The 24,898-nt window shown below is 28.5% G+C and overlaps 1 protein-coding gene across 15 annotated transcripts in view; it reads right to left on the bottom strand.

The window, feature by feature from the left end:
• The window catches only part of LOC107438973 (NAD kinase), a 66,269-nt gene that overhangs the window by 14,892 nt on the left and 26,479 nt on the right, over nt 1-24,898 (bottom strand). For 10 of the 15 annotated variants that reach the window (XR_006225589.2, XR_011636816.1, XR_011636818.1 and 7 more), the window contains 3 exons: nt 6,822-6,905; nt 3,013-3,142; nt 150-258 (listed from right to left, as the gene is read on the bottom strand). Coding sequence is in view for 10 of the 15 variants with exons in the window: in XM_043046096.2 (XP_042902030.1) it covers nt 150-258; nt 3,013-3,142; nt 6,822-6,905 (323 nt within the window). In the remaining 5 variants the exon portion in view is untranslated. Of the gene's footprint in view, nt 1-149; nt 259-3,012; nt 3,143-6,821; nt 6,906-8,586; nt 9,029-14,489; nt 14,621-24,142; nt 24,324-24,898 lie in introns of those variants that run through there. The other 5 variants (XR_011636819.1, XR_011636817.1, XM_043046100.2 and 2 more) reach the window with 5 other exon arrangements.

The raw sequence follows: 24,898 nt of genomic DNA, 5'->3' as shown, positions 1-24,898 counted from the left end.
TGGGTAAGAATATTTGATTTCGTAAACAAAACTCGGCAAGCCATACTTTTCTCTTTATTTCTTTATTTAGCTTTTTTAATCGTTGATTCTATTCGGGATATTCTTTATAACAATATTAATATAACATGGATAAAACAGCGTGTGTTTACCTTCTTTAAATGTGCAGAGTTTTTCTTTAATGGGTGTGTATGATGAATTGAGGAGAAGATAGTTTTCATCCAGTACAGATGCCTCTACGAAAACCAGCATGTGTTTTTCCTGCAACAAAATATCAAGTTTGAGAGCTTTCAACTTAAAAATTACATCGTTGCATCGTCCACTTCACTAAAACCAAACGCTGCAATAAAAAAAAAAAAATGGATAGTGAATTTTCCCGAATTTTGACAAAACCGTTTTCTGGAAAATGTTCCGGATGAATATTTTATTAAATTTGACTATTTTCATTATTTTTAAGTTACAAATTTAATCAAAAGTGTCAGAGTATTGTATCATATCGATTATGCGTTATATCGAATAAAAAAGGTGATATAACATAAAATAAAAAAGGTATGAATGAATAAGTTCTCAATCATTCCCAGAAATCAAATTTCGGAAATTCTGTATGACAAACAAGAGTACTAGCACCCGTGCCGTTCTTTCAAGCAGTGCGAATGATTTTAATATCAAGTAAAAAAAATTCTGGAAGGTCTGTCATGATGCCATAGGTGATGAAAACAAATTTACCATGGCTTTCAATTCATAACAATCTAGAGTACTTTTCTAGAATGATTTTCTGAACTTTGTTGCTGAGAGGACAGTCCAGCTATCACGAGAACTCCTCCCTACTGACTTTGTTTACTGGTCTGAAAACAAGAGCAAAACCATTTTTAATGAGAAAAATAGGGAAAATGATAGGATTTATGCAACTCACACAAACGTGAAACTGTTAACTCTACATGCCAACTGGATAAGACTTATTTTCGTAACAACCAGCACGTGTCTCTTCTGTCAGAAGGAGTTCTCATGCCAGCAGAACAATACATTTTACAGTAATATTTACTTTATAAGCAGCACCAAACTAGCGCGTACCAGAGTAGTTTAGATAAATATAGTATACCGATTTCCAATATTTATCTACTCATTCATCTAAATTGTAATATTATTTGGAGAAAAAAAAACGATGCAAAAGTCTTAAGGGGAGTCGGTAGGGCATATAAAATGCTAAAACTGACCTTTTCGATGTACCTTATCTAAACTACTTATGATATAACTTTGAAATTTTTTGGGATTGTATCAGTTATATGCTGTGATAATGTTTTAGCGTTAACAGAAATACTTTTTGAGTTATGAAACTTCTGCCAAAGATATGTATTAACAGTTATCTCAGTGTAAACATGTATATACAAATGTTCTGCGAAAAGAAAAACTGATATCTGTTTAGATCCTGAGAAAAGGTACACCGAAAAAGGTCGGCTTTAGAATAGAAGGGCTAGTTCACTCCGCTCTTAGAGCTGAAGCTACGATTTCCCTCATGACGTCACTGTGTCCGCAGATCTCGGAAGATCGCACGCAAAGATATTATGATAACTTTGCATCTTTCTCTTTGTAAAAATAAGTTAGACTTTTTCTGGTTATTAGCTTTCAAACTTTACGTAATTAACACATTATTTCCATTCATAAACATAGTTTAAAAAAACTTTCTTGGCCAGTATATTAAGAGAATACTATTTTAAACTTATAAAAATATTTTACTAGTTGGCGAAAATGACACTATAAATACTTTATTTTAAAAAGTTCAGTTTTAACTTTAATTATTAAGAAAAATGAAAGCATATATCGACACTTTTTTTATCTACATATTCTTTTATAACGATAAGTTAAGTTAAATTTAGAATCCCTGATTTTAAAATATGTCGTTAATAGCAATTTGTTCATACTTAATCATTAGGAAACATCAACCTTAAACGCTAATTACTGAAACAAAATAATAATTTAGGTTCATAATGACATTAGAAATTTTACAATTGTTTATAGATATTTAAATTTACGATGATATAATTTATAGATATTTAAATTTAAGAGAATATAATTTTTAAAAAAAATCATAAATATTTAGAATAACTACATTAAAAAATATGTTATGAAATTAGGAGAATTTCAACTATATACTATATATTTTATTTATACTTTTTATTTACATTTTAATTTTCTTTGACTTTATCCATTTTTTAATTTTTTTCACATGTCTTTCTTTTTGAAGTAACGAGGCGGTTTCTATTTGGAGAACAAATTTTTATTAAAGTTCTTAACGATAGAAAAAACGTATTGCTGTTTTATATTAACTGTGTCATTTCGGAATCCATTCTTTACATAGTTGTTCATTTACTTTAGGGAACACGCAGAAAATTATATTTTTTTCCTTTTGTTCTTCTATCAGAATTTTTGCAAGTTGCAATCGCGCAAGCTGGCATTTTGTTAATAGTTTTAAAATTTTGTAAATTCACGGCAAAACTGAAGAAAGTCATTATATAAAATAACCAATGTCTTAGAATATGTCACAAAGAGAAATGCTACAATATTAGTTAGAACTAGTAAGGCCGAACGCTCTGTTCTTGAAGTAAAAGTGCGAGCTTTGCGCCCAAGTGACGTCACTAGAGAAAATCGGAGGATTGGCACGACGAGAGTTTCTTCAAAGGAGTGAACCAGCCCATTCTTTTTAGCCCTGGGCTTTAGCATAATTTGGTATATGCCCTACTGTTAATCAAACAAATACCTCAGATTTTACGTTTTGTCAAAAGGCAAGCGACTTCGTGAAGAAATTATTAGAAAGAATAACGAAATAGAGAGATCAAGAATTGTTGAATCACCAAAAGTGGGAGTGAATTAAATTTCTGAGTATGAATATGTTATTAAAAATAGAATAACGCATAACACGTGAGTAACACATGTAACACAAATATGCAGAATACATTGAAAATTTATAATTCAAAGACTCGATAAGAATTGTAAAAATGTTTGCAACATAGTACTTACGAAAATGAGCCAATTGACGAGATCGATGAATGGCTGAATGACTGCAATATCGTGAACCTTCTTGATCACCAGGACTGTAAGAGGAGGTTTGTTCCATGTCAGTCGTTGACTCGCAGGATCCTGTATTGTCCTAAAAACGGACATTTATTAACTGTTATTTTTTTGGAACATTAATTCAGTGTTATTGACAATGCATCTGAAGAAAATTATTTTTTTACTACACTGTAAAAAAAACTCGGTAAATCTTTAACCAGTATTTGGTGCAAAGTTTCTTATCATCCCAAAGTTTAGTCAAGTAGAAGTCACTTTATTTTAGTTACACCATAAATTGTCAAGTATGATCGAGAAATACTCCCATGGTGCAGCTGACTGCATCAAAATTTGGTAAAAGACATAAAACTTTGACGGTGTCTGTAAAACGGGTGCGACGTATGGTGTGGCAAAAGTCGAATTCTTGGCCATAGATGGCGCCACTGAAAAACACGAAACGCACACTGTGCCTTAAATTTGCTGGAGTTCACCAAGCAGGTTTGCCCGTGTTGCAACTGGCATTAAAAACAACAGCAACAACTTATTTAGGTTGGTAAATGTTTTATTTGCATTAATTACAGTTCTTTTCTTTTATGCTGAATTTTTAAATTTGGTTGGCTGTACAAAATGGTTAGAGGTATGTCATAAAATAACCTACTTCCGGTAAATAGTTTTGTTACGGTAAACAGCAAACTTGGCTTGCATTTGAGCGCTTTAAAAATACCTAATAATGGTGAAACTTTCCTCTGCTTTTGTAAAAGAAAAAAAGAATAAAAAACTGTGTTTTGTTTCTTCAAAACACCTACTTTTGGTGGAACCTTCAACTGATATTTGGAGCTAGTGAAAATATCAAAATATGGTAAAATTGAGCTCCATTTTATGTCGCCAGCAAATGAATACCGATTTTTGGTGTCACGTGGCTCGGAATTTTTAACAGTGTATATGTAAATGAAACGAAAAAAATTCTTTTATATTTTATTAAATCCTAAAGTGTACAACCTGAGTAGTTTTTGAGTTTTGTTTCCATGTTGTTTGGTCTTTTTTTTATATATAACAAGTCTTGAACAACTGACTGAATTAGTAGCTACTAAAGTTCCTGCATATAATGTATTTAATGATAATCGGGTAACAGACACGACTTGTTAAAAATGTTCATAGTAATTTTGTATCCAATCTAGAAAAACAAAGGAAATCCTGCATATTTCCATATAGTCATGGAATACGAATAGATTCCCTTTCGTCAAGGAAATTTTTTTTTGGGGGGAGGGGGTAAAAATAGCCCGAATAACCTTTACCAAATCTTTATATAATGCCCATATAATCTTTGTTTCTTTTAAAAAAAGAATTTGACAACATATTAATTAAAGTAATACCTTATCAAATTTTAATTGTTAATTTTTATTGGACTCTTATATTTAAATTACACACAAATTAAATTATTTTCTCCCGTTTTTCATTCACGCAGGTCTTCTCTCTATTATCTTAAAACCCGTTATCCTTTTTGACAAGATATTAAAAAAGAATTTCACAACATATTAATTAAAGTAATACCTTATCAAATTTTAATTGTTAATTTTTATTGGACCCTTATACTTAAATTACACACAAATTAAATAATGTTCTCCCGTTTTTTATTCACACAGGTCTTCTCTCTATTATTTTAAAACCTGTTATCCTTCTTGGCAATATATTAAAAAAGAAATTCACAACATATTAATTAAAGTAATATCTTACCAATTTTTAACTTTTATTGGACTCTTATATTTAAATTACACACAAATTAAATTATTTTCTCCTGTTTTTCATTCACGCAGGTCTTCTCTCTATTATCTCAAAACTCATTATCCTTTTTGACAACATTATGATCTTTTAAGGGACACGCCAAAATACAAGAGCACGACTGCATAATTCAATAAATTAAGAAAATAAATGTCTGAAAATTGTATAAACTTATTTTTTTTTATTAACTGTCGACAATTTTTCTTACAGGTTTTATACAAATTTCTGACAGTGAAAAGGATCTTGTTTGTTCAAACTAAGTAAGACTCTATTTTAATTCTTGAAGAAAAAAAACATTTCAGTTTCCCAATTACCTTATTTTCAAAATAAAAAAAAATTAAGAAAAAATAATTGAATCTGATAAAAAGCGCTCTTAAAAAGTGTAGCGTCATAAAAACAACGTCGATAAAAACAAAAGTTTTTATCGATAAAAAAAAAAGAAAGAAAAGGCTATATAGAAGAAAACACGAAAATCATTCTTAATTATTAAATGAAAAATTTAAAGCTCAAAATCTCAATTTGACTTTTTCCTACTGCCATATTTTTTTTTTAAAAAAAAGTGAGGATTCAAGAATAAAATTTACTAGAAACGCTCTTTAAAAAATGCTGTGTCATAATAAAAACGTCGATAAAAAGTAAAATTAATAAACAAAGCAAAAAAGAATTGTTCTTAGTTCTTAAAACGTAACTTTAGCGTTGAAAATCACAGATTTCTATGAACAGGAAAAAAGTTACAATAAAAGAATTAAGTCTTATTAGAAATGCAGCTTTAAAAACATATGCCGCCCTATAATAAATACAGAAAATTAGCAGCAACAAAAAATAAGGAAAGAAAGAAAACAAAACGAGAAAAACGTTCTTAATTCTAAAAATAGAATGTCTCTAGAAAAACAAATAATTGCAAGCACATAATAACATAAATTTGCAAGTACATGAATTTTAGAACTCAACAAATATGCGTAAATGTGTAATCGTCTAATAATGTATAATTGAAAATACTACTTTATATTATTCTTTACTAAATCTATTCAAATTCAAAGAAAAAAAACTTCACCGAATACTTGCCTGATCAATCGATCAACCGAGTATTCGGCAAAAAGACCAAATAGGCCGAATACCGAATGTTCGTTATATCTCTTTTTCTATTTTAAATCAGGGGCGCAGGGGGAGCACGTGTACCTCCATAGGTTTTTTGATTAAATCCCCTTTTTCGTCAATTAGGAGCATTTTTTTAATTGTGAATTTTTATTTATTTATCGTAAAATTACCTTTGTTTAGATAAAAACTAATAATTTTTAATTATTACACAAGAACAAAAAGTGCAAAACTTGCTGATTTTTTTAGAAATATTTTTAAATGCAAAGTAGCGTGCTAAGTTAACTACCCCTGTATCGTCTTCACCTGTTTTAAATAGTTCCAATATTCGAGTACCTAACTGGAAAAAAAAAACAATCAACTTCCTTTATAAATTTAACACTAAAAATCTCACACGTAGCCAACTTATGCAAGTCTTGAGTAAAAATAAAAGATCTCATAATAGTTTTTCATAAATATGTCATAAATACTTTATTAAGCATTAAATGAAGTTGCAAATTAAAATTAAATGGAGAAAATATTACTTTAAGCGATTCAAGACTGGCGAATGGAAAAAGAAACATTCCATGGCCATTTCTATTTTATATGTACTAAAAAGTACGTGCGCATACAAATACGAGAGAACCGTATTCAGATCATGTTCGTGTAATCTTGGGCAGCTGGAGTCAGAAAGGCTCGTTTAGTATGTAATCAAGTGGGATAAGAAAAGAGAATCACGTGATCACATATAAGTGATTATCCTCTTGACGGAGTTAAACTACAGCAATTTGAAGAACTTTGAACTTCAACAGTGTTTTCAAAAAACAACTAGTATGAAATGCTGAAACTGTTATTGTTTCTTCAATGACAAATTAATTCATTTAAGATGAAAATAAATAATTTTGATAAACAAATAAACAACTTACATTACCATAGCAGAGTTTTTCATTATCCGGCCACAGGGTCCGAACTGACAAATAGGACTGGGTGCATTTAAAGACCGTGTTCGCCTGCAAATAAAGAAGTAAATTGTCTTAGACCTTAAAATAGAAACATTAAGAGTTTATGTATAATGATAGTTAATAATGAAATATTATTTTGCATAAAAAAAAGCAATGACAAATTTCTACACTACTGAGAAACAGCGTCCAATGTAATATGCAACATTTAGTACAATACTATTACTTAAAAAATAATAATGCAAGTTTTTTTTCCACTTTGTGCACTACTACAAAGCGATTGTCTATGTAAAAATATTACTGGATTTGCCCTTGTTAGTCGGAATTTTTAATAACAATTATGAAATTAAAAAAAAAAGGTAGGAAATTTTTGACCAATTTTATGGCCCAAAAATATTTATTATTCGAGTCAAATAGATTTTTTTTCATGACCAAAATACGAGGAAATACACTATAAAAACATTCTACAATATGCAAAAAAGGTGAAAAATTCAAATTTAGCGTTTTTATGCAATATATAAAAATAAATAAATTTAAGTTACTTCTGCTTAATTAATTGAATTCTTTTTAAAATAGCTTTAATGAATCTACTTTATTCTAATTAAAAATCATATTTCATTCCATTATTTAAAGCATGAATTTTTAATGAGGGTGTTCCTCTCTTGTTTTCGTTACACTTTATTTTGCATGTCTTTTTTACAACGTTTAATAAAATGAAAAATATTTTTACACCTTTTTTACATCAACGAAACAAGTCTTTCAAACATTTGTGCTGTGAATTGCTTTAACTAATTAAAATAACAGTTAAAAATATATCCAAAACCATTCCAAAAGTATCTACCTAATGCCAGCGTGATAAAATATTTTTGGAATAATAAAAATAACTTCTTCAATCATAATTTGATTACGCAAAATGACAATTTGCATGATGATTTGATTTGATTACGCAATTGATTACTCAAATGAAATTAGCGCCATCTTTCCTTTTCCGTGGCTTATTTTATTTTCTCAGTCTGAAATTCACCTTTGTACTAAATTTTCATGCATTTTAAAATGATGAGTGCTATTTTTGCCCTTTCACACATTAAAAAAAACACATTAAATTTATTTGCATAAACATTTCTGGATGAATATATACATATGCATTCAAACAATAAAATTGGATTTTTAATATGTGGAAATTTCAACAACATTGTGTCATTGAAAATTGAATGTTTGATTTACAATAAATAACTAATATTATTCTTTCTTGGTTGCCGTTAAAAAAATGACCAATGTACCTGCGATTGTATATTGGGTACCCATTACCACAATTAATAAAGCATCACTGGCAAAAATAATAGATTTACGTTTTTTTCTAGACCCCCCCCCAAAAAAAACAGAATTGTAACATATCATTTTAAAAAGCTCATATAAATTCACCCTTAAATAAACAATATATATTCATACATTAAATATTTTGTCATGATTTTATCAATAATCAATTTTCATTATTTAGTTAGAAGTAATACTTTACATCTTATAAAACAATTTCTCATAATTAAAATAGCACTTGAATTTTTTTTATAAATTTAATCAAGCATGATATAAAAATAAAAACATTTACTTCATGACAATTGCAAATGAGCAATAATTTATAGATATTTTTTAAATTCCTCGAGTTCATACGTTTAAATATTTTTTTAAAAAATTTACGAAGCATAAATTAATGTGAAATTCAATTAAATCTCACCCTGGGTCATCAGAATGCAGTGGACAGTGTCCATTAGCGATCGACGATATTAAATGCATGCATCCATTGGAATGAGAGGAAACATTTATGTTGTTGGCTAACATTTTGGGAGAATATCAGGTGTTAATAGAACATAGAATTTGGGAAACAATCCTCTAACAGTGACATACAGATTCAGAATTGTGTTCCATTAACGCAATGAGGCATGTCAAGGAATGATGCAAGTTTCTAACGTGTGGGTTCTCGCCAAAAAGGAATTTGGTTTCGTCTCGCTGAGTTTTAAAGCGGTTGAACAGGGCGCTTCACAAAAAATTCGCCAAAATAAAATTCTCGCAAAACCTGAATCGTTTCAGTAACAGTGCTGGCTAGAATGGAATATATATCACAAATCGTGATAAAAATAAAATAGTTTTATTGTTTTCATTTGAACGCAGAGATTATTAAAGAATTTGAAGAAGAAAAGGAAAAAAAAAAAAGAAGAACTAAGAAGGTTACAATAAGGAAGTATCATGTTTGCTCAGAAAGAAGGAAAGTAGCTTAATTTTTCAAATGGCATTGAAATTTTTTCTTATCAAATCTGTAATTTGCCGGAGGTTTTCAGTAGCTAAATTAGTTAATATTAGCGTGAGAAACGAAACGTCATCATAACTTTGTATCTAATGTTCAGACTATCACGTTATCACAAAACGCTTTGAGGGGAAAATTTTAATTAAGCTAATTAATTCGTGAAGACGATATTTTTAATCATGAAATCAAACAGAAATGAAACTTTTTTTTAATGAAACAAAATTTTTTTTGACAGATTTGTATTCTTGCCCATCAAAATATGGGGAAAAGGTAGCTGCAAAGATCTTTGTTTTTTAAAATTGCATACTTTAAAAAAATTTACATACTTTTATAAACCTTATAGCACTGAAATTTTTTCTTATCAAATCCGTAATTTGCCGGAGGTTTTTAGTTAATATTATGTAGCTAAATTAGGTAATATTAGAGAGCAAAATAAAGAAACGAAGCGTCATAACTTTTTATCAAATGTCCAGGCTATCGCGTTAACACAAAAAATTTTAAAGCGAAAATTTTAGATAGGCTTATTAATTCACAAAGAAGATATTTTTTGTCATGAAAACAAGCACAATATAAATATTTTTTTAATGAAACAAACTTTTTTTCGACAGATTTGTATTCTTGCCCTTCAAAATATAGGGAAGGATTAGCCGCAAAAAATTTTGTTTTTTAAAATAACATAGTTTTAAAAATATATAAAAGTTTAATATACCTTAAAATTTCAATTTTTTTTTCTCAAAAATTAATAAATTAAAAAAAAATAATTCAAAAAAAAATATGTAAAATTATTTTTTGCATGAAATCATCTTTGAATAAACAATTATTATATTGGCTGAAGTGCTTGATTCGCTTAAATGTCAAAAAAATCGGTCGAATAGTTCTCGAGAAATCAGATTTCGGATATATGAGTTCTTAAAATTCAATAACTCCGAAACTATTGGATTGTTTTCGTTCAAATCATATTTTTTGTCTTTTCAAATTACGTGTTTTAAAATGAAGCAAAAATTCATATACCATAGAATTCAAAATTTTATCGATTATAATTAAATAAATTAATGAAAAACTCTAAGTAACTATTAAAAATTATTTTTAGAACGAAATTACACTTAGAATTAACGAATTGTATCGTTGTGTGCGAAAAACTTTCCGATTCACTTGAAAAGCTATCGAAATATGGCGAAAAGTGCAAAATCCTAAACCATTAAAAGTGAATAATTAAATAATGAATAATTAAAAAAATTGAACAAAATTATATAAATGAAATAAAATAAAAACATTAAAAGCATAAATAAATGCGTATGAATGGACATACTATAATTTCGGTTTCATAAACAAGAACCTTCCTCATTGTCTAAACACAAAATCACAGTAGAGAATGTAACAAGACAAATACGAAGTAGTTTAACCAATAAGAGAAAAAACCAGCCTGTAAAAGATTATGAAAGAAAGGGAGTAAAAAATTGGTATAAGTTTTTGGACAGGAACCCTAAGGTGCAAGATGTAGAAAATTAAGGTCGAAAGATCATTAACTAAATTTTTAGAAATTTTCAAGATATGGAATGATTACCAGAAATCAAGGTCAGTAAACGAAGATTGATTTTAACAGAAAAAAACTCAGATGAATGATTAGTTCAATTTTTCTATAAAAAATATATTATTCACTTGATTTCCTGATTCATGTTCTTTAAGTCGAAATTTGAGGTTACGCATGGTTTTTCAAATATATTCACTTCAAATTGCACACTGACATGAAATTTGATGAATACCCCAGCTGTTAGTCTCAACAAACTTTCTTAGGGAACTTTTCGCTGCATCAAAGATTTTTACTATTACTTTTTACTTTAGAATGAGATGATAAAATTAAAGATATGTTAATAATAAAACACTAACATGAAAAGCATTTTATTTCAAAGAGTAAATTATTGATAACTTTACAAAAAATTAGATTAGCAAAACTTTGCTTTTATTCTTTTCATCAGTTGAATCTTTATCGTAATAGAAATACCCCTTTTATTTTACTAAATTTTTACTAACTCGATGGTATCTTACAGTCAAAATTTAGACTACTTTTAGACTAGCTAGAGCAGTCAATGTTCTGAAGCTCCGTGCTCCGTCAATACTAAGATCAATCATTTCCCAGGGCCGCTACCAACAGAATTTATCGCCAATCGAAATTTTCCAACCACATTAAGACTAGCTAGAGCTCAATTTTTAACTCAAGCTCTATGCTGGATAACAACACTATTTGCAATCATTTTCCGACAAATAGAATTTAACGCGAAGTTACTGCCCAAGGGATTTTAAAGCCTGTCAAACTTCGAAACACTTTCTGACTTACTAGAGTGCTCACATTGTAAGGGTATACCTCTGTGTTTCACAACAATACAAGTTTCAATCACTTCCTGCTAGCTGTAATCAGAATTGATCACAAAATTAATCGATTACTGTTAGAAATTTTGAACACTTTCCATCAAACATGATCAGGCACAAAACTTTTCAGAACCAAAACAAGAATCGTAGGGTATATCACTTTCGTAATACACTTCTAATAATCTATTATACATATCAATCTATTATTATCTTCTATTAACGGCGCTTGATAGCACCCGTTATTCTGAACCATCAGTTATACCAGCCGTAAGCAAAAGGTTAACAGCGCTTGATAGCACCCGGTATTCTGGACCATCAGTTGTACCAGCCGTAAGCAAAAAGTTAATATATATTAATCTATTGTCACCGATAATCAACTTCAAAAGTCTTTCGAAAAAGGATGTGATTTTTAACACCGATAAAAAATTTCGCTTTTTTTTTGTTTCGCTAGAAAAACATAGCTTTTTTTTTAAAAAAAAATCTATATGTTGTTTTATTATCACAAATTTCTATTTTAAACAGAAACAATTTTTAAAAAATCCATATATTGTAGTACTTATTGAATACTTATTTTCAAAAAATATTTGTATGATTAAGTCCAGAAAATAGAATTTAAATTAAGAGGAAATAAATACTAACAACGCTTTTATTTTTTAATGATCAACTTCTAAACACTAAATATACTGTGAATATACTGTGAAAAATATACTGTGCATAAACAACACTCATTAAGATTCAGAGTGATATTATGTATCAATACTAGTATAAGAATTTTACATTATGAAAATTTATCAAATCAAAGATTTATCATCATTTTGATAATATATGAGCCGATATCACAGCAAGCAAGCTATTTCCTTGTAAAAATAATTACTTTACATATTAAATAGAACTGTATTCAGCAGTTTTAGTGATTCTAAAAATAATAAGTGTAGAATTCTTCACATAATATAAAAGTTAATTATAATTTTTGGAGAATTAGCTTCAAAATAATTTTATTGTAGAGCAAAGAATCTTGAAATTTATCATTAAAGAAAAATTTAATATAACAGCTTAAGTTTATTTCATAGAATATTGAGCGACCAAATCCAGATTTTTATTTTCAATTTAAACTCAAAATAACAAATGGTACAACAATGTAAATGATAAAATTCATAAATTATTTATATAAAATTTAATACGATTCTTTCGAACTTTAGAATAAATTAGCATTAAAAAAACTAGTTTACAATTCTATAAAAAAAAAACTACGAAAATAAGTTAAGTGTTTAATTTAAAAAACCTACAAGATTAATACAAACAAAGGAAGAAACTGATAAAAAATATTTAAAATCTCAGTATCAAAGAAAAAAAATACAAAAAAAAATAATAATAAATCTAATGCATAAATATGACCGGTGAGAAATCAGCATAATTAATTAAAAATAGCAAATAAGCATTGAAATTCTGCAGGCTTCGTTTTTCTTTTCCCAGCCAAGAGACACAAAACTACGCCAAAGTATAGCTAATTGTTGATCAGATTAAACTCGTTAAATGTAAAAATATAACTTTATTTTTAACTTGTTAGCGAAATTTTCGACTAGAAACAATTTCTAGCATGAAAACTTTTTATCAAAAAAATTAACAATTATTTCAGCGTGTAATGACATAAATAACTTGTTAAAAGTGATAAGTATAGAGCTATCATAGCTTTTAAAATCTAATTATTTCAGAAAAAAGGGTTTTTTTCAACATTATATTTGCTCAAGATAGACATTTTGAATTGTTAAAATTAATTTTAAAGACAATAAAAGGTACACATATCTATTATTTTGAGACTCAGTCAGATGAAAATAGCCTGTTCATCACTTATAAGTCAACGAGGAAATGATCGCGTCGTTTAACTCCAGTAAATTTTAGCTCTCGACAAATTCAGGAAATATTACCCATGCGTAGTAACTCTCTAACAAAGTTAGATATTAGGGACTCTAGTAAAAGCAAAGAATTAATGTTCTATTATTACTTTTTAAAAAAGGATTACAGCGTTTTATACAAATCGTCTATAAAAGTTATTTTACTTATTAGTACAATGTAAGCAAATAAGCGAATAAAAAAAACTATGGATGAAGCTGCGATGTAATTTAACATATTCTATAGTTAATTGTTAAATTATCCAAACCAACTTATATTATACAATTTATGTTAACTAAATTTTTTTGTCATATACTTTTGACAGACATGTATTTTGACATTTTTATATCTTCATTCTCATGTGGAGAATTTTCATTTTGTTTTTTTATACAATGCCATTCTAAAACTGTAAAACACTTCATTATAATAATAAAACATTTTTTATATATTGATAAAAATAGTTTTTTTTCATGATGCTACATTACTTAAATCTACACTTTATAAGTGAATTTTCGTTACTTTCTTCCCTCACAATTTATCGTTTACGCAAAACAGAAGCATTTAATTAATTAATGTTTAGATGCTAATTACATACTAATAAAATATTCAGTTTTTTTTTAAATATTGACAAAAAAACTTCTCGTATTACTTACTTAGTTGAATCCATTTTATATTAGCGATTTTTTGTCACGTTATGTCACCATTAACATAGTGCAAAACCATTAAAAATTATTTTTTATTCATGTTTGATTCTAATCACAATAATAAAATATTCAGCATTTTAAATATTGATTAAAATATTTGTTTCACATTGCTCAATTAGTTGAATTTATTAATATGCAGTCATTTTTTGACACATTTATTATCATTTATGTAGTGCAGAAACATTGACATTTATTTTGCACTCATGTTTCGATGTTAATAATATGTTCCATTTCTTAAATATTGATTAAAAAAGGAATTCTTTTTCTCATATTGCTTGATTAGTTGAACCTATACAACCTACATTAGTGCATTCATTGACACATTACATTATCGTTTACGTAGTGCAGAAATATTAAAATTTAAATTATACTCACTTTTAATGAAGGTTACTATTTTTATCAAATAAATCCGTTAACACTGTTAACAGATATAATACTTTAATCACATACGCATTTTGTATTTTGTTATGCTTTTCAAAGCTTCCGATGCTAAAAATGAAAATCATTAAGAGTTTCAAATAAACATTGCACAGCCAGAATCGTTACGTCTCAAATATTTTTTTTTCCTTCTACCGTCAATGAAGGTGCCGGAAATGTCACTGAAAACCAAGGTGAACTTTTTTTCATACAGTTAGTTTTTTTGGTTGTGAAAATATAAGTATAAAGAGTTTTCTTTTATTTATCTATTGAAAATGTAAGTTAGGGCAAAAAAGAATCTCAAAAATTTCGCCAAATGCACTATAGATAAAAAAAAATTACATTTAAGATACCTATAAAAATATTAATTTCAAACGATTTCTCGTTATAGTTCTAATTTAATTAATAAATTGTATAAAAAAAGCTACTAAAATGCAGAACTGCACAGAAGCTTTGAAAATATAAGTATAAAGAGTTTTCTCTTATTCATTTATTGAAAAATGTAAGTTTGGGCAAAAAGGAATCCCAATAATTTCGCCAATAGATAAAAAATCACATTTAAGATACCTATAAAAATATTAATTTCAAACGATTTCTCGTTATAGGTTCTAAATCAATTAATAAATGGTAGAATAAAAAAAAGCTGCTAAAATGCAGAACTGCGCAGAAACTTTAGAATTTAATTGCTCACAAAACAACAGAATCTTTATTCTACTCTGAAAAAAAAAAACTCGGTAAATCTGTAACCAGTATTTGGTGCAAAGTCTCTTATGATCCCAAAGTTTAGTTAAATGAAAGATCATTTTATTTCAGTTACACCGTAAATTTTGAAATATGGTCGAGAAATATTTCCACGGTGCAAGACTGCACCAAAATTTGGTAGAAGACACAAAACTTTGAAGGTGATTGTAAACTAAACGATATTTGTTTACGACGCCATATTTTCTTTACAACTCGGTCTCGGAGTATCGGGACGACTAATGCATGTTGCTTCTTTCTACTAATTTAGTTAGATACATGGCTTGTTTGTATGAATTAAAGTTCATTTCTTTAATGTTGAGTTTTTAAATTTGGTTGGAAAATAGTTAGTCATAAAATAACCTACTTTCGATAAATAATTTTGTCACAGTAAATACTTATACCTTGGCCTGCATTTGAGCTCTTTTAAAATACCTAACAATTGTGCAATCTTCCTCTATTTTATAAAGAAAGAAAGAATTAAAATAAGGGTTTTGTTTCTTCAAAACACCTACTTTTGGTGCAAATACTGATATTTGGAGCTAGTAAAAATACCAAAATTTGATAAAATTGAGCTCCGTTTTATGTAGCCAGCAAATGAATACTAATTCTTGGTGAAACGTGGTTCGGAATTTTTAACAGTGTAAGTCGACAGTTTATTTCTTTTTAAATTTAGACTTTTAAAAAGCAAAAATTTAACTTTCCGATTAAGGAGAAGAGTTTTAAATTAAAGTATCCTTACTCAATCTATAATGCTGTTCTACAGAACGAATTAATTAAACTTGGCCACGAGTTGAAGATAAAAAATATAGTTTTTAATTAATATTAATAAATAATGAATTATATAATAAAAATAAATTGCATAAAATATATATTACAGTTACATAATTTACATGTAACAATAAATTATTAATAGATAAATACTTAAAAAAAGACGAAAAAATAGATACGATTTAAGCACCTAAAAAACAATCTGTAAAAAAATTTAGCGAGTGGCATTTCGGGTAACTTCCTTGTAAATCGCATATCATCGTTATTGGAAATTACGAATTATGATTTTATTTTTAAAAACCATTATTTCCTCTTTATACATTACATAAGAAATGACTGCATACGTATCTTGATATTCACATCATGACAGGTAAAAATAATTTTAAAAATGTAAATAGAGGAAACCTTTTAAACGAGTTTGTTACTTAATAGAACATTTGTTTACATCTTTGTGCTTTTTTTATTGTACTCTTAAAGAAATCTGCCTTGAATAAACTGGAACAAATTTTTTAACTTATAAAACCGGATTCGTTTATGAAAAGAAGAAAATAACATAAAATGCTGTTAAAAAATTACATTTTGCAAACATTTTTTAGAGCTGCAAACGGAACATATTTTTTTACGTTTTTACATATAAATAGCCAGTTATATAAAAATGCATGAATATTGGTACAAATAACTTTTTCTTTAAATCGTTTACTTATTTTATCAACTGCAAAGTAATTAGAATTAACTTTTTCTCGTTTTTTCACTCATAAATAGCCAGTCATCAATAATGTATAAATGCTACTACAGTTTTGTTTAAATCATTTAATTTTTTTAAATATTTAGAACCAGAATAACTTCATGGAAATTTCTATTGGAATGATCCAATCGTTTTTAAATAAAAATAAATATGTATAAATATCGGAATAGATTTTTGTCAAAATTTATGAAAGCATTTTCTTTAAGCGATTTACATATACAATGCCGACGGTTTCTCGAAAATAATTAACTTTACATGTTGCCTGTGCATTTTGAACTCTACATATTGGTTAACTCTACATTTCTCGATACAATTATTGAATTTTTGATTAATTATTATTTTACATGATTATTCTTCCTCCACATAACTCTATTCTTCATACAATTGGATACCTGCAAGTGACGTCATCGTAGGTAAATCGTGGCAGGTTTTCGGTTTAAAAGCCAATCAGTTTCCACACACACATGACGTAGCTACCAGGTATGCAATTAAATCTTATTTAAATCACATGATTAGGCATAATCACTTCACTTCTTTTCAAGTTACAAGTACTGAATTACAGTATCGTTTGCTTCTTTTGTTTTTCATAATGACGTGAAAAATTATAATGTCTTAAATGATTACTAAAAAAAAAAAAACTAATTCATCATTCAAATTCATAAATGCAAAAAAGATTGTTCATTTTTCTAAGTTTAATTATTCCTTTTATTTTAATAATTTAAAAAAGAAAAAGTACTCTAAAAAATATTTCCAGAAGTATCGAACTAATTACACAAATTGACTTAAAAAAACTGCATTCGTTTATAATGCAGATAGTTTTTTTACGAATCAAAACCAATAGATAAAAAGCAGAATTAGATAGTTTCATATTCACTAATAACTTGTTTCAATGCAGCACAATTAAATTCATGAAAGTTTTTTTAAAAAAATAGGTTAACAGTATTTAAAAATAAAAAATTTCATCGTTGAAAACGGAATACATCGTTGAATATGAATTGTTCAATGTGGAACAAACTGAAAAATGTTTTAAAGTGTACGTACTTTAACATTCCTAAAATGTCATTTCCAATTTTATATAAGTGTTTCTTTAAATGTGTACCTAAATAGCTCAATGTCAAGGTAACTGTCAATCTTTCTTATTTCCAATTATTCCATTCTTTTCCTGGGTCTAGTTTAAACCGATTTGAAGTGATTATTGAATGCGATAAAGTTATTCGAGTTAAAAATAACAAGCAATTCTTTCTGTCGTTAAGAATAAATGCATTGTTTTATACACCAGACAAGGAAGAAAGCCTCCTGAGTCTTAGCCAATCATTCAGTGATATTTGATTAATAGAATGGTGTTCTTTTTCTGTTTAAAAAATGCACAGTTCGTAAAATGAAAGGTAATAATAAATGATGATCATAATTCCAATTTTTGACTTTTGAACGTTACGGATACATCTTAATTTGGATGTAATATAATGATAATTATCTCAGATAAATTAATAAAATTCGCTAAGGAAAAATTTATTTATTGAGTTGACTGAATTGTGACCACATTCAAAAATATAAAAATAAAGAAAAGAAGTCCCTTATAGGGATCAAAATAATCATTCTCTTAACATAATTTCTGTTAAGATTTGTAATCAACAGTCGGGACTGGGAGACCAAAAAGGCAGCCCAGCCCTTCGCCAATAATTAGCAATAGAAAAGTGAATGAATTATTCCAAACGGACAGTTAGGAGCATGGATAGAGATCCAATGTTGGGGAATTATCGAAAGATTGCATAACCAAAAAACAAAGCCAACCCCCTATAATCAATATTAAATTTAAAAATAATTTGGCGAAAGCGAATCGCCAAAAAGTGAGAGTGAGTATAACCAGTGAGAGTTAGTATAACCAAGTAACTTAAATATTTTTGTGGTAAGAAATAAAAAATAAAGAGTTATAAATGGATTTTTGTTTTCGATTTTGTCGCGACAGTGAATTAATGAGTCTTACATTTGAATTGAAATAAAAAGTTAGCCGTTACATTGATTGTTAAAAAAGGAATAATATATTTTATATTCGCTTTTATAATTTGTAATAAAAATTAAATAATTTGTTTAATTTAATTAAAATTCGATTAACAATGATTTAAAAAAAAATTCAAGAAATTTTAAAAGCAATGAAATCTGTAATGCCTATTGTGGCATCACAGACACTTTCATAATTTTAGATCTAATGATAAAATTTTTACATTCTAAGAAGTAATCGTAATGGTTCAAGGATGAGAACTTATTTTTTGTGCGTGTATGATTTCCTAATTTAAAACAATGTCGGCGCAATTTAATTAGTGTATTCAAATCATAGGATATTGTATGTCTGCCTTCTTACTTTTACTGGAAATCGTATTTATTTGCGGTGTTTTTCTAACGAATCGCCATTAAATTCATTAAAGTACAGGGTTATTCATAATTCCCTCAGGGGTTTCGAAGCGTAATAGTAAAAAAACGAAGACGAATATGGCAAAATCGAACATACGAAATTATTTCGAAAGTATTCAAGTTTTAATTTAAACAGTTGCCGGTAGATGGCAGTAACTTGTACCACTGAAGCCAGTTGTAGTAAAGAAAAATGGCGTTTACAGGCGGAGGAAATTATGAATAACCCTGTATAGATAGCAAATAAAGTAAATGTAGGTCTATTGTAGAGATCTGTTAAATTATTGATTTCCTAAGTATAGAGATGTATATTGATTTATAAAATACAGAGTAATATGAAAATATATCGCGATAAATAAATATAAAGATATATTAAATAAGCTAAACATAATTATTGACATTGAGATATATAAAAACAGGGGCTATATATGAAATATATTGAATAAGATTAATATAAAAGTAAAATACAAGTAAAATACAAGTAAATTAGCTTTAATCCAGGCATTCTGAAATCTGTAAATATTCGTAAAATTTCAGATACTTTTGTTATCGTTATTTTTATTTTATGGTTTCACTTTTACTACTATTTTTTATAAATATATATATTTCGCATTTGCATTTACTTAAATTGGGAACCACAACACTAAAGAGTTAGATAAAGAGATTTTTTTTCTTTTGCTAAAATCTGTCAGTGATAAGGCACTCTTTTAGTCATCAAATCGCGACACGAATTCAAAATAAGCTGACATTAACTCAAGTTGAAAATCACGCTATATCAGCACGATTTTTCTACATCGGTTGCGTTTGAAGATATCCTTCATCTACTGTCGGTAACTCACAAAAGAAGGTAAAAAAATCNATAAAGAGATTTTTTTCTTTTGCTAAAATCTGTCAGTGATAAGGCACTCTTTTAGTCATCGAATCGCGACACGAATTCAAAATAAGCTGACATTAACTCAAGTTGAAAATCACGCTATATCAGCACGATTTTTCTACATCGGTTGCGTTTGAAGATATCCTTCATCTACTGTCGGTAACTCACAAAAGAAGGTAAAAAAAATCAATATTTGAATCACTTACAGATCACTTAAATAAATACTGATAAGATATACACACACAGACACATATCTGTAACAGTGTGTTGTTATTAAGCTACAAGGCTAAAAATGGGTTTATTTTAGAAGCAAGGACGCACTTTCCTTGTAATACATTGAAATTGTATTTTCTCTACAAGTAATAAGACAGTTTGAACTCCGACCCACCCCAGGGGGATATACGGAGATAAAAAGTTAAATTTTACCAAATGACAGTGGTGGTGATCAGTTAAAAGTGAATTAACTAAAAATGTTGAAACGTGTTTTAAAAAACGTGTTTTAAAAGAATTGAAAGCTAAAAGCGCCGGTGTAAATGTCGAGAATTAAATGACTATAATAATAAGGAAACAAGAGATGAAAATAACTAAAATCAATGAGAGCTGAAAGTCCTAAGTGTAAATGTCTGAAAGTAAAAGTCTGAATAAAAGTCGACAAAGTCTAAAATCACGAGTAGATAAAATTTCAAAATGTAAGGCTAAAAGTTGATCAGTTCTATTGTTGGTTCACGACTGGGGTCAGTTGATCTGGGGTCCTCGAAGTTTTGCTTTATAATTTGAATCACAATTCTCCTGCAGGCCAATATAGCAAAGAATTGGTGTTCCTCTTCGTAGTTATTCATGCGGGTTCCACGAAGTGACCGGAATCTTGGACAGTGCTTAATTTGATGTTTAATGTGCTATCTCACTCCACAGTAATTGCATGAAGCTGATTTCCTAAAATATTTTTGTTGATAGGACCCGAACCCTCCATGGCCAGTAAGGAGCTGGTTTAGCATGTAAAAACTTAAATAAGGTATATCCCTGTGTATAAGTCTACTTTTCAAACTCCTAAACTTTTCTGAAAATGAGGGGGATAACAAACACACCGGTAATAAAGTTGGACATTAGTTGATTCTGAAATATCGAGGCATTATAAACAATGAGATAGTTATGATTAACTCTAAATCAATGTACCTCTTTTTAAAAATATGTTTGATATGTTTTATACAATTATTTTTGCGTTTTTCTCAGCATATTTTGCTTGCATTTAAAATTTTTCACTTAAATACAAAGAACAATGTGAAATATTTTTAATATGAGGACATTTGACTGAGTAAGCTTTTTATGTTTTTCAATTTTGGATGATTTTTCAGCGGTCGACTTATACACCTGACATATCAAAAATTTGATAACTTGTAATCAAAAATAAGGGGGTCGACTTAACACCTGGATAAACGGTAATTTGACTAGGTTTCCACATCCGGCTTGTTCCAACCACAGTGCTAACGTAAAATGTTCTCATAAGTAGACGGATCATGGGTTTGAGTCCTCTTGTCGTCATGCTAACCGTAGGAGGTTTTCATGGTTTTCCTTTCCATGTAACGCAAATGCTGGTTAGTTCCATCTACAAGTCCTCCACGAAGGTAAATTTCCCCCAAATGTTGATCCAGGAATTCCCTTGTTTTCTGGATTAAGTTCAATATTATAAGGCTACGGAGTTGAACATTGATAGCCGTAAACCCAAAATTGGGTCGGCTGTTCAACGACGGTTATAAAATAAAATGAGATTTGACTAGGTGTATTCATATGTCAAATCTTAAGAAAATGCTAATTGTGTACAGCTACTTAACTTTACATTATGGCACAACTCGATCCGAATATGTGCAACTCGAAGTTATCGATTTTCAATTTTACATTCGAATTTCTCTTAGAAATGTTCTAAGTTTTAAAATTTTCCATAGCATTATGAGAGCATTGTTACAGCTCACGTGCATGTTTTTTAATTGTTTGAAAGTAATAATATTCTGTTAGTGAACATTAATAAATTTTTAAATTATTGTTTAAAAATAATAATTCCACGCAATTGTACAATAAGATTACTCTTGTTACTGAAATTTAGATTATTTTAATTTCAAATTGTTTTAAAATGATAATATCATAACCATTTATACCATTATTACAGTTAAAATGTGGATTTTTTTCAATTTTTATTCTTCAGAAATTATAATACCATGTTAGTTAAAGCTAAGACCTTTCTTGAAGGTTATATTAATTTTCAGCTGCTTAACAATAGCAATACCATTTTATTAAACTATACCGTTGTTGTAGTTTAAATTCGTATAATTTTATCTTCAAATTATTCAGAAACGCTGAAATGATAGTGAACATTAAGACCATTGTTATAACTAAAATCCACACGTGTTTCTTTTTAATGCTACAAAATTACAAGACAGGGACATAATAGCACTACAAGACAGGGCATATAACTTTTCTGGATTTGGTACGGGAAACTTTTCTTATTCTATAGTGGTTAAGGGGTTTATATTTTGCTTCAAAAAATTTTCTTGTTTTAAAATACTTAATTGTGCTCAAAGATTTTACCAGAAGACTATTTAGAGAAAGAATGCTGATCAAAAGGACTACACAATTCCCCACCCCTGCCAGTGAGCCCGCTTTAAAAGAAATATTTTTTTTTTTGGCATATGAGTGCTTTGTACACCCATCAAAAACACAACCGATGCTTATGAAGGCTGATTTTTCGTAAATGAGTGTAAAGTTTACAGGGCAATCCTGGTGAAGACAATAGAGCCCCCAATCTAGCTGGTACATTTAATATGTAAACCAAAATATCTCCGAAGATCCTTAGTTTAAAATAATGAATATGATACCAGCAAAGTGGGAAATGGTTAAACGTCTCTCACATTCTTTAAACATGACTAATCCGCAAAGTATTGAAGATATTTATTTCATACTTATAATTAGTATGGTTATAATCTATTATACACTTTGTAACTAAAGTGGGCATCTCAAGAGGACGCGATTTTCCCATTCTCCACATTTTCCCCTCTCCGTCACCATGGTTACAGAAAATCTTGCCTTTTCCTCACGGCAATACGCTTCATTAAGTAGTAGAAATATACTGGTGTAAGAAAGAAAGACAATTTGTTGTTACCATACATAATATTTTGCTCAATAGCATAAATCCCATCAATGCTATAAATATCCTGTGGTATAGTAAACGTGAGTCAAAATTCTGTGGTCATAGAGGATTTTCGATTCATGTAACAAGTACAAGACTGTATTACGTTAAATAATCTTTGAGAGATCAAAGACTGAGAAAATTATGGCAAAAAAACCTACCAGAATATGATAGAATTCGTTATATTTTCTGATTCAAAGGGAACACTTAAAAAGTACGATAAGTTATACTGTGATACTTTTGTAATGTTAGTATGGTCAAAGTACTATTCTAAAGAATATATTTAAAACAATAAGAAAACATTTCTTGCAGAAAAATTATTACAACCACTGGTTTAGTACCCCGCTTAATTGTGTGAAAAGTAATTGGGCTTAACGTATTGAAAATTGGCTATTACTCATTAAAGATAAATAATTGTAAATCTGTAAAGACAATCAAATACTTCTATCAAAAATTGTTGCAAAATAAGGTAATATGAAATTGCTTATCAATATAAAAACTGAAGAAGACTTTTAAGTTTTAATCCATTAATTTTGAATAATAATCAAAATCGAAAGCGTAATAATAATGGAGAATAATATTAAGAAGGGATGATAAATAAATATTGCAGATAAATACCGTCAAATGAGGGGAAAATAAATAATTTACAACTAAATACCGTTATAACTCTGGGAAATTTTATGCTGATGACAGTCAAAGACATCCAAATTATTAATGAAGTGTGATTCTTATAACCAATGAGAATGTTTAATAAAGCACAACGACAATTATATTTGTGTGACGTATCGAGAAATTATTTGAGTTAGATATATATAATTATTTGAGTCATTTGCCTTAACGTTAAAATTTGGAGAGAAAAAAAGGTGCGCAGAAAATGATGAAAATATCACATCACCTACCTAATTTTATGAAAAATCCGCATGTGGGATGGAAGACTGTTTTTTGGTTTATCGATAACAGCCTCGGCATTGCCGTTAGAACACTGGACAACGTTCATGTGAACTTAACAATTATTAAGCAAATTACTCCTCTTTTTTCTGAGGAAAATTAAATTTAACTGCTATTGACACCTTCTATCGGAGGTCGATATTTTTCATAAACTATTTTGCTTCCTTTCTTAGGGGGGAAGCGGATAAATGATGAGGAAGATAACTTTATTATTTTTTTTATCAGTACCTTCCTTTTTACGTAATCACTGAATGCCGCTTCTTTTTCAACGACTGAAACATTCCTCAAGGGATGAAAAGATATTTTAAGCAAAACTTGAGTATTACATATGCAATAAGAAAGATCACTTATTTTTAGTGTCAACACGATCTAAATAATATTAAAGTAATATCATGCAGTCAAAGTAATATTACCGATTACTTTATAAATAAGTAACATTACTTTATTTCAAGCCTTATTGAAAAACAATCAAAATCAAACGTGTAGTAATAGCAGAGAATAATAGTAAGAAATGATAACTAAATATTTTTAGTACGAAGGAACATAAGGAAAATAAATGATATACAGATAAATACAGCTATATCTTTATAAATATTATATTTATGACAATCAAAGTCATCTAGATCTCATTTGTTTACCATCATATCATTTGATTTTTTTGTCCAATGAGAATGCATGAAATGGTGAAACGACAATTATCTTTTTTT

This window comes from Parasteatoda tepidariorum, chromosome 5 (genome assembly GCF_043381705.1).
Source record: "Parasteatoda tepidariorum isolate YZ-2023 chromosome 5, CAS_Ptep_4.0, whole genome shotgun sequence".
NCBI lineage: Eukaryota > Metazoa > Arthropoda > Arachnida > Araneae > Theridiidae > Parasteatoda > Parasteatoda tepidariorum.
Note: the sequence above shows the minus strand (reverse complement) of the source record. Positions and strands in the feature narration are given on the sequence as shown.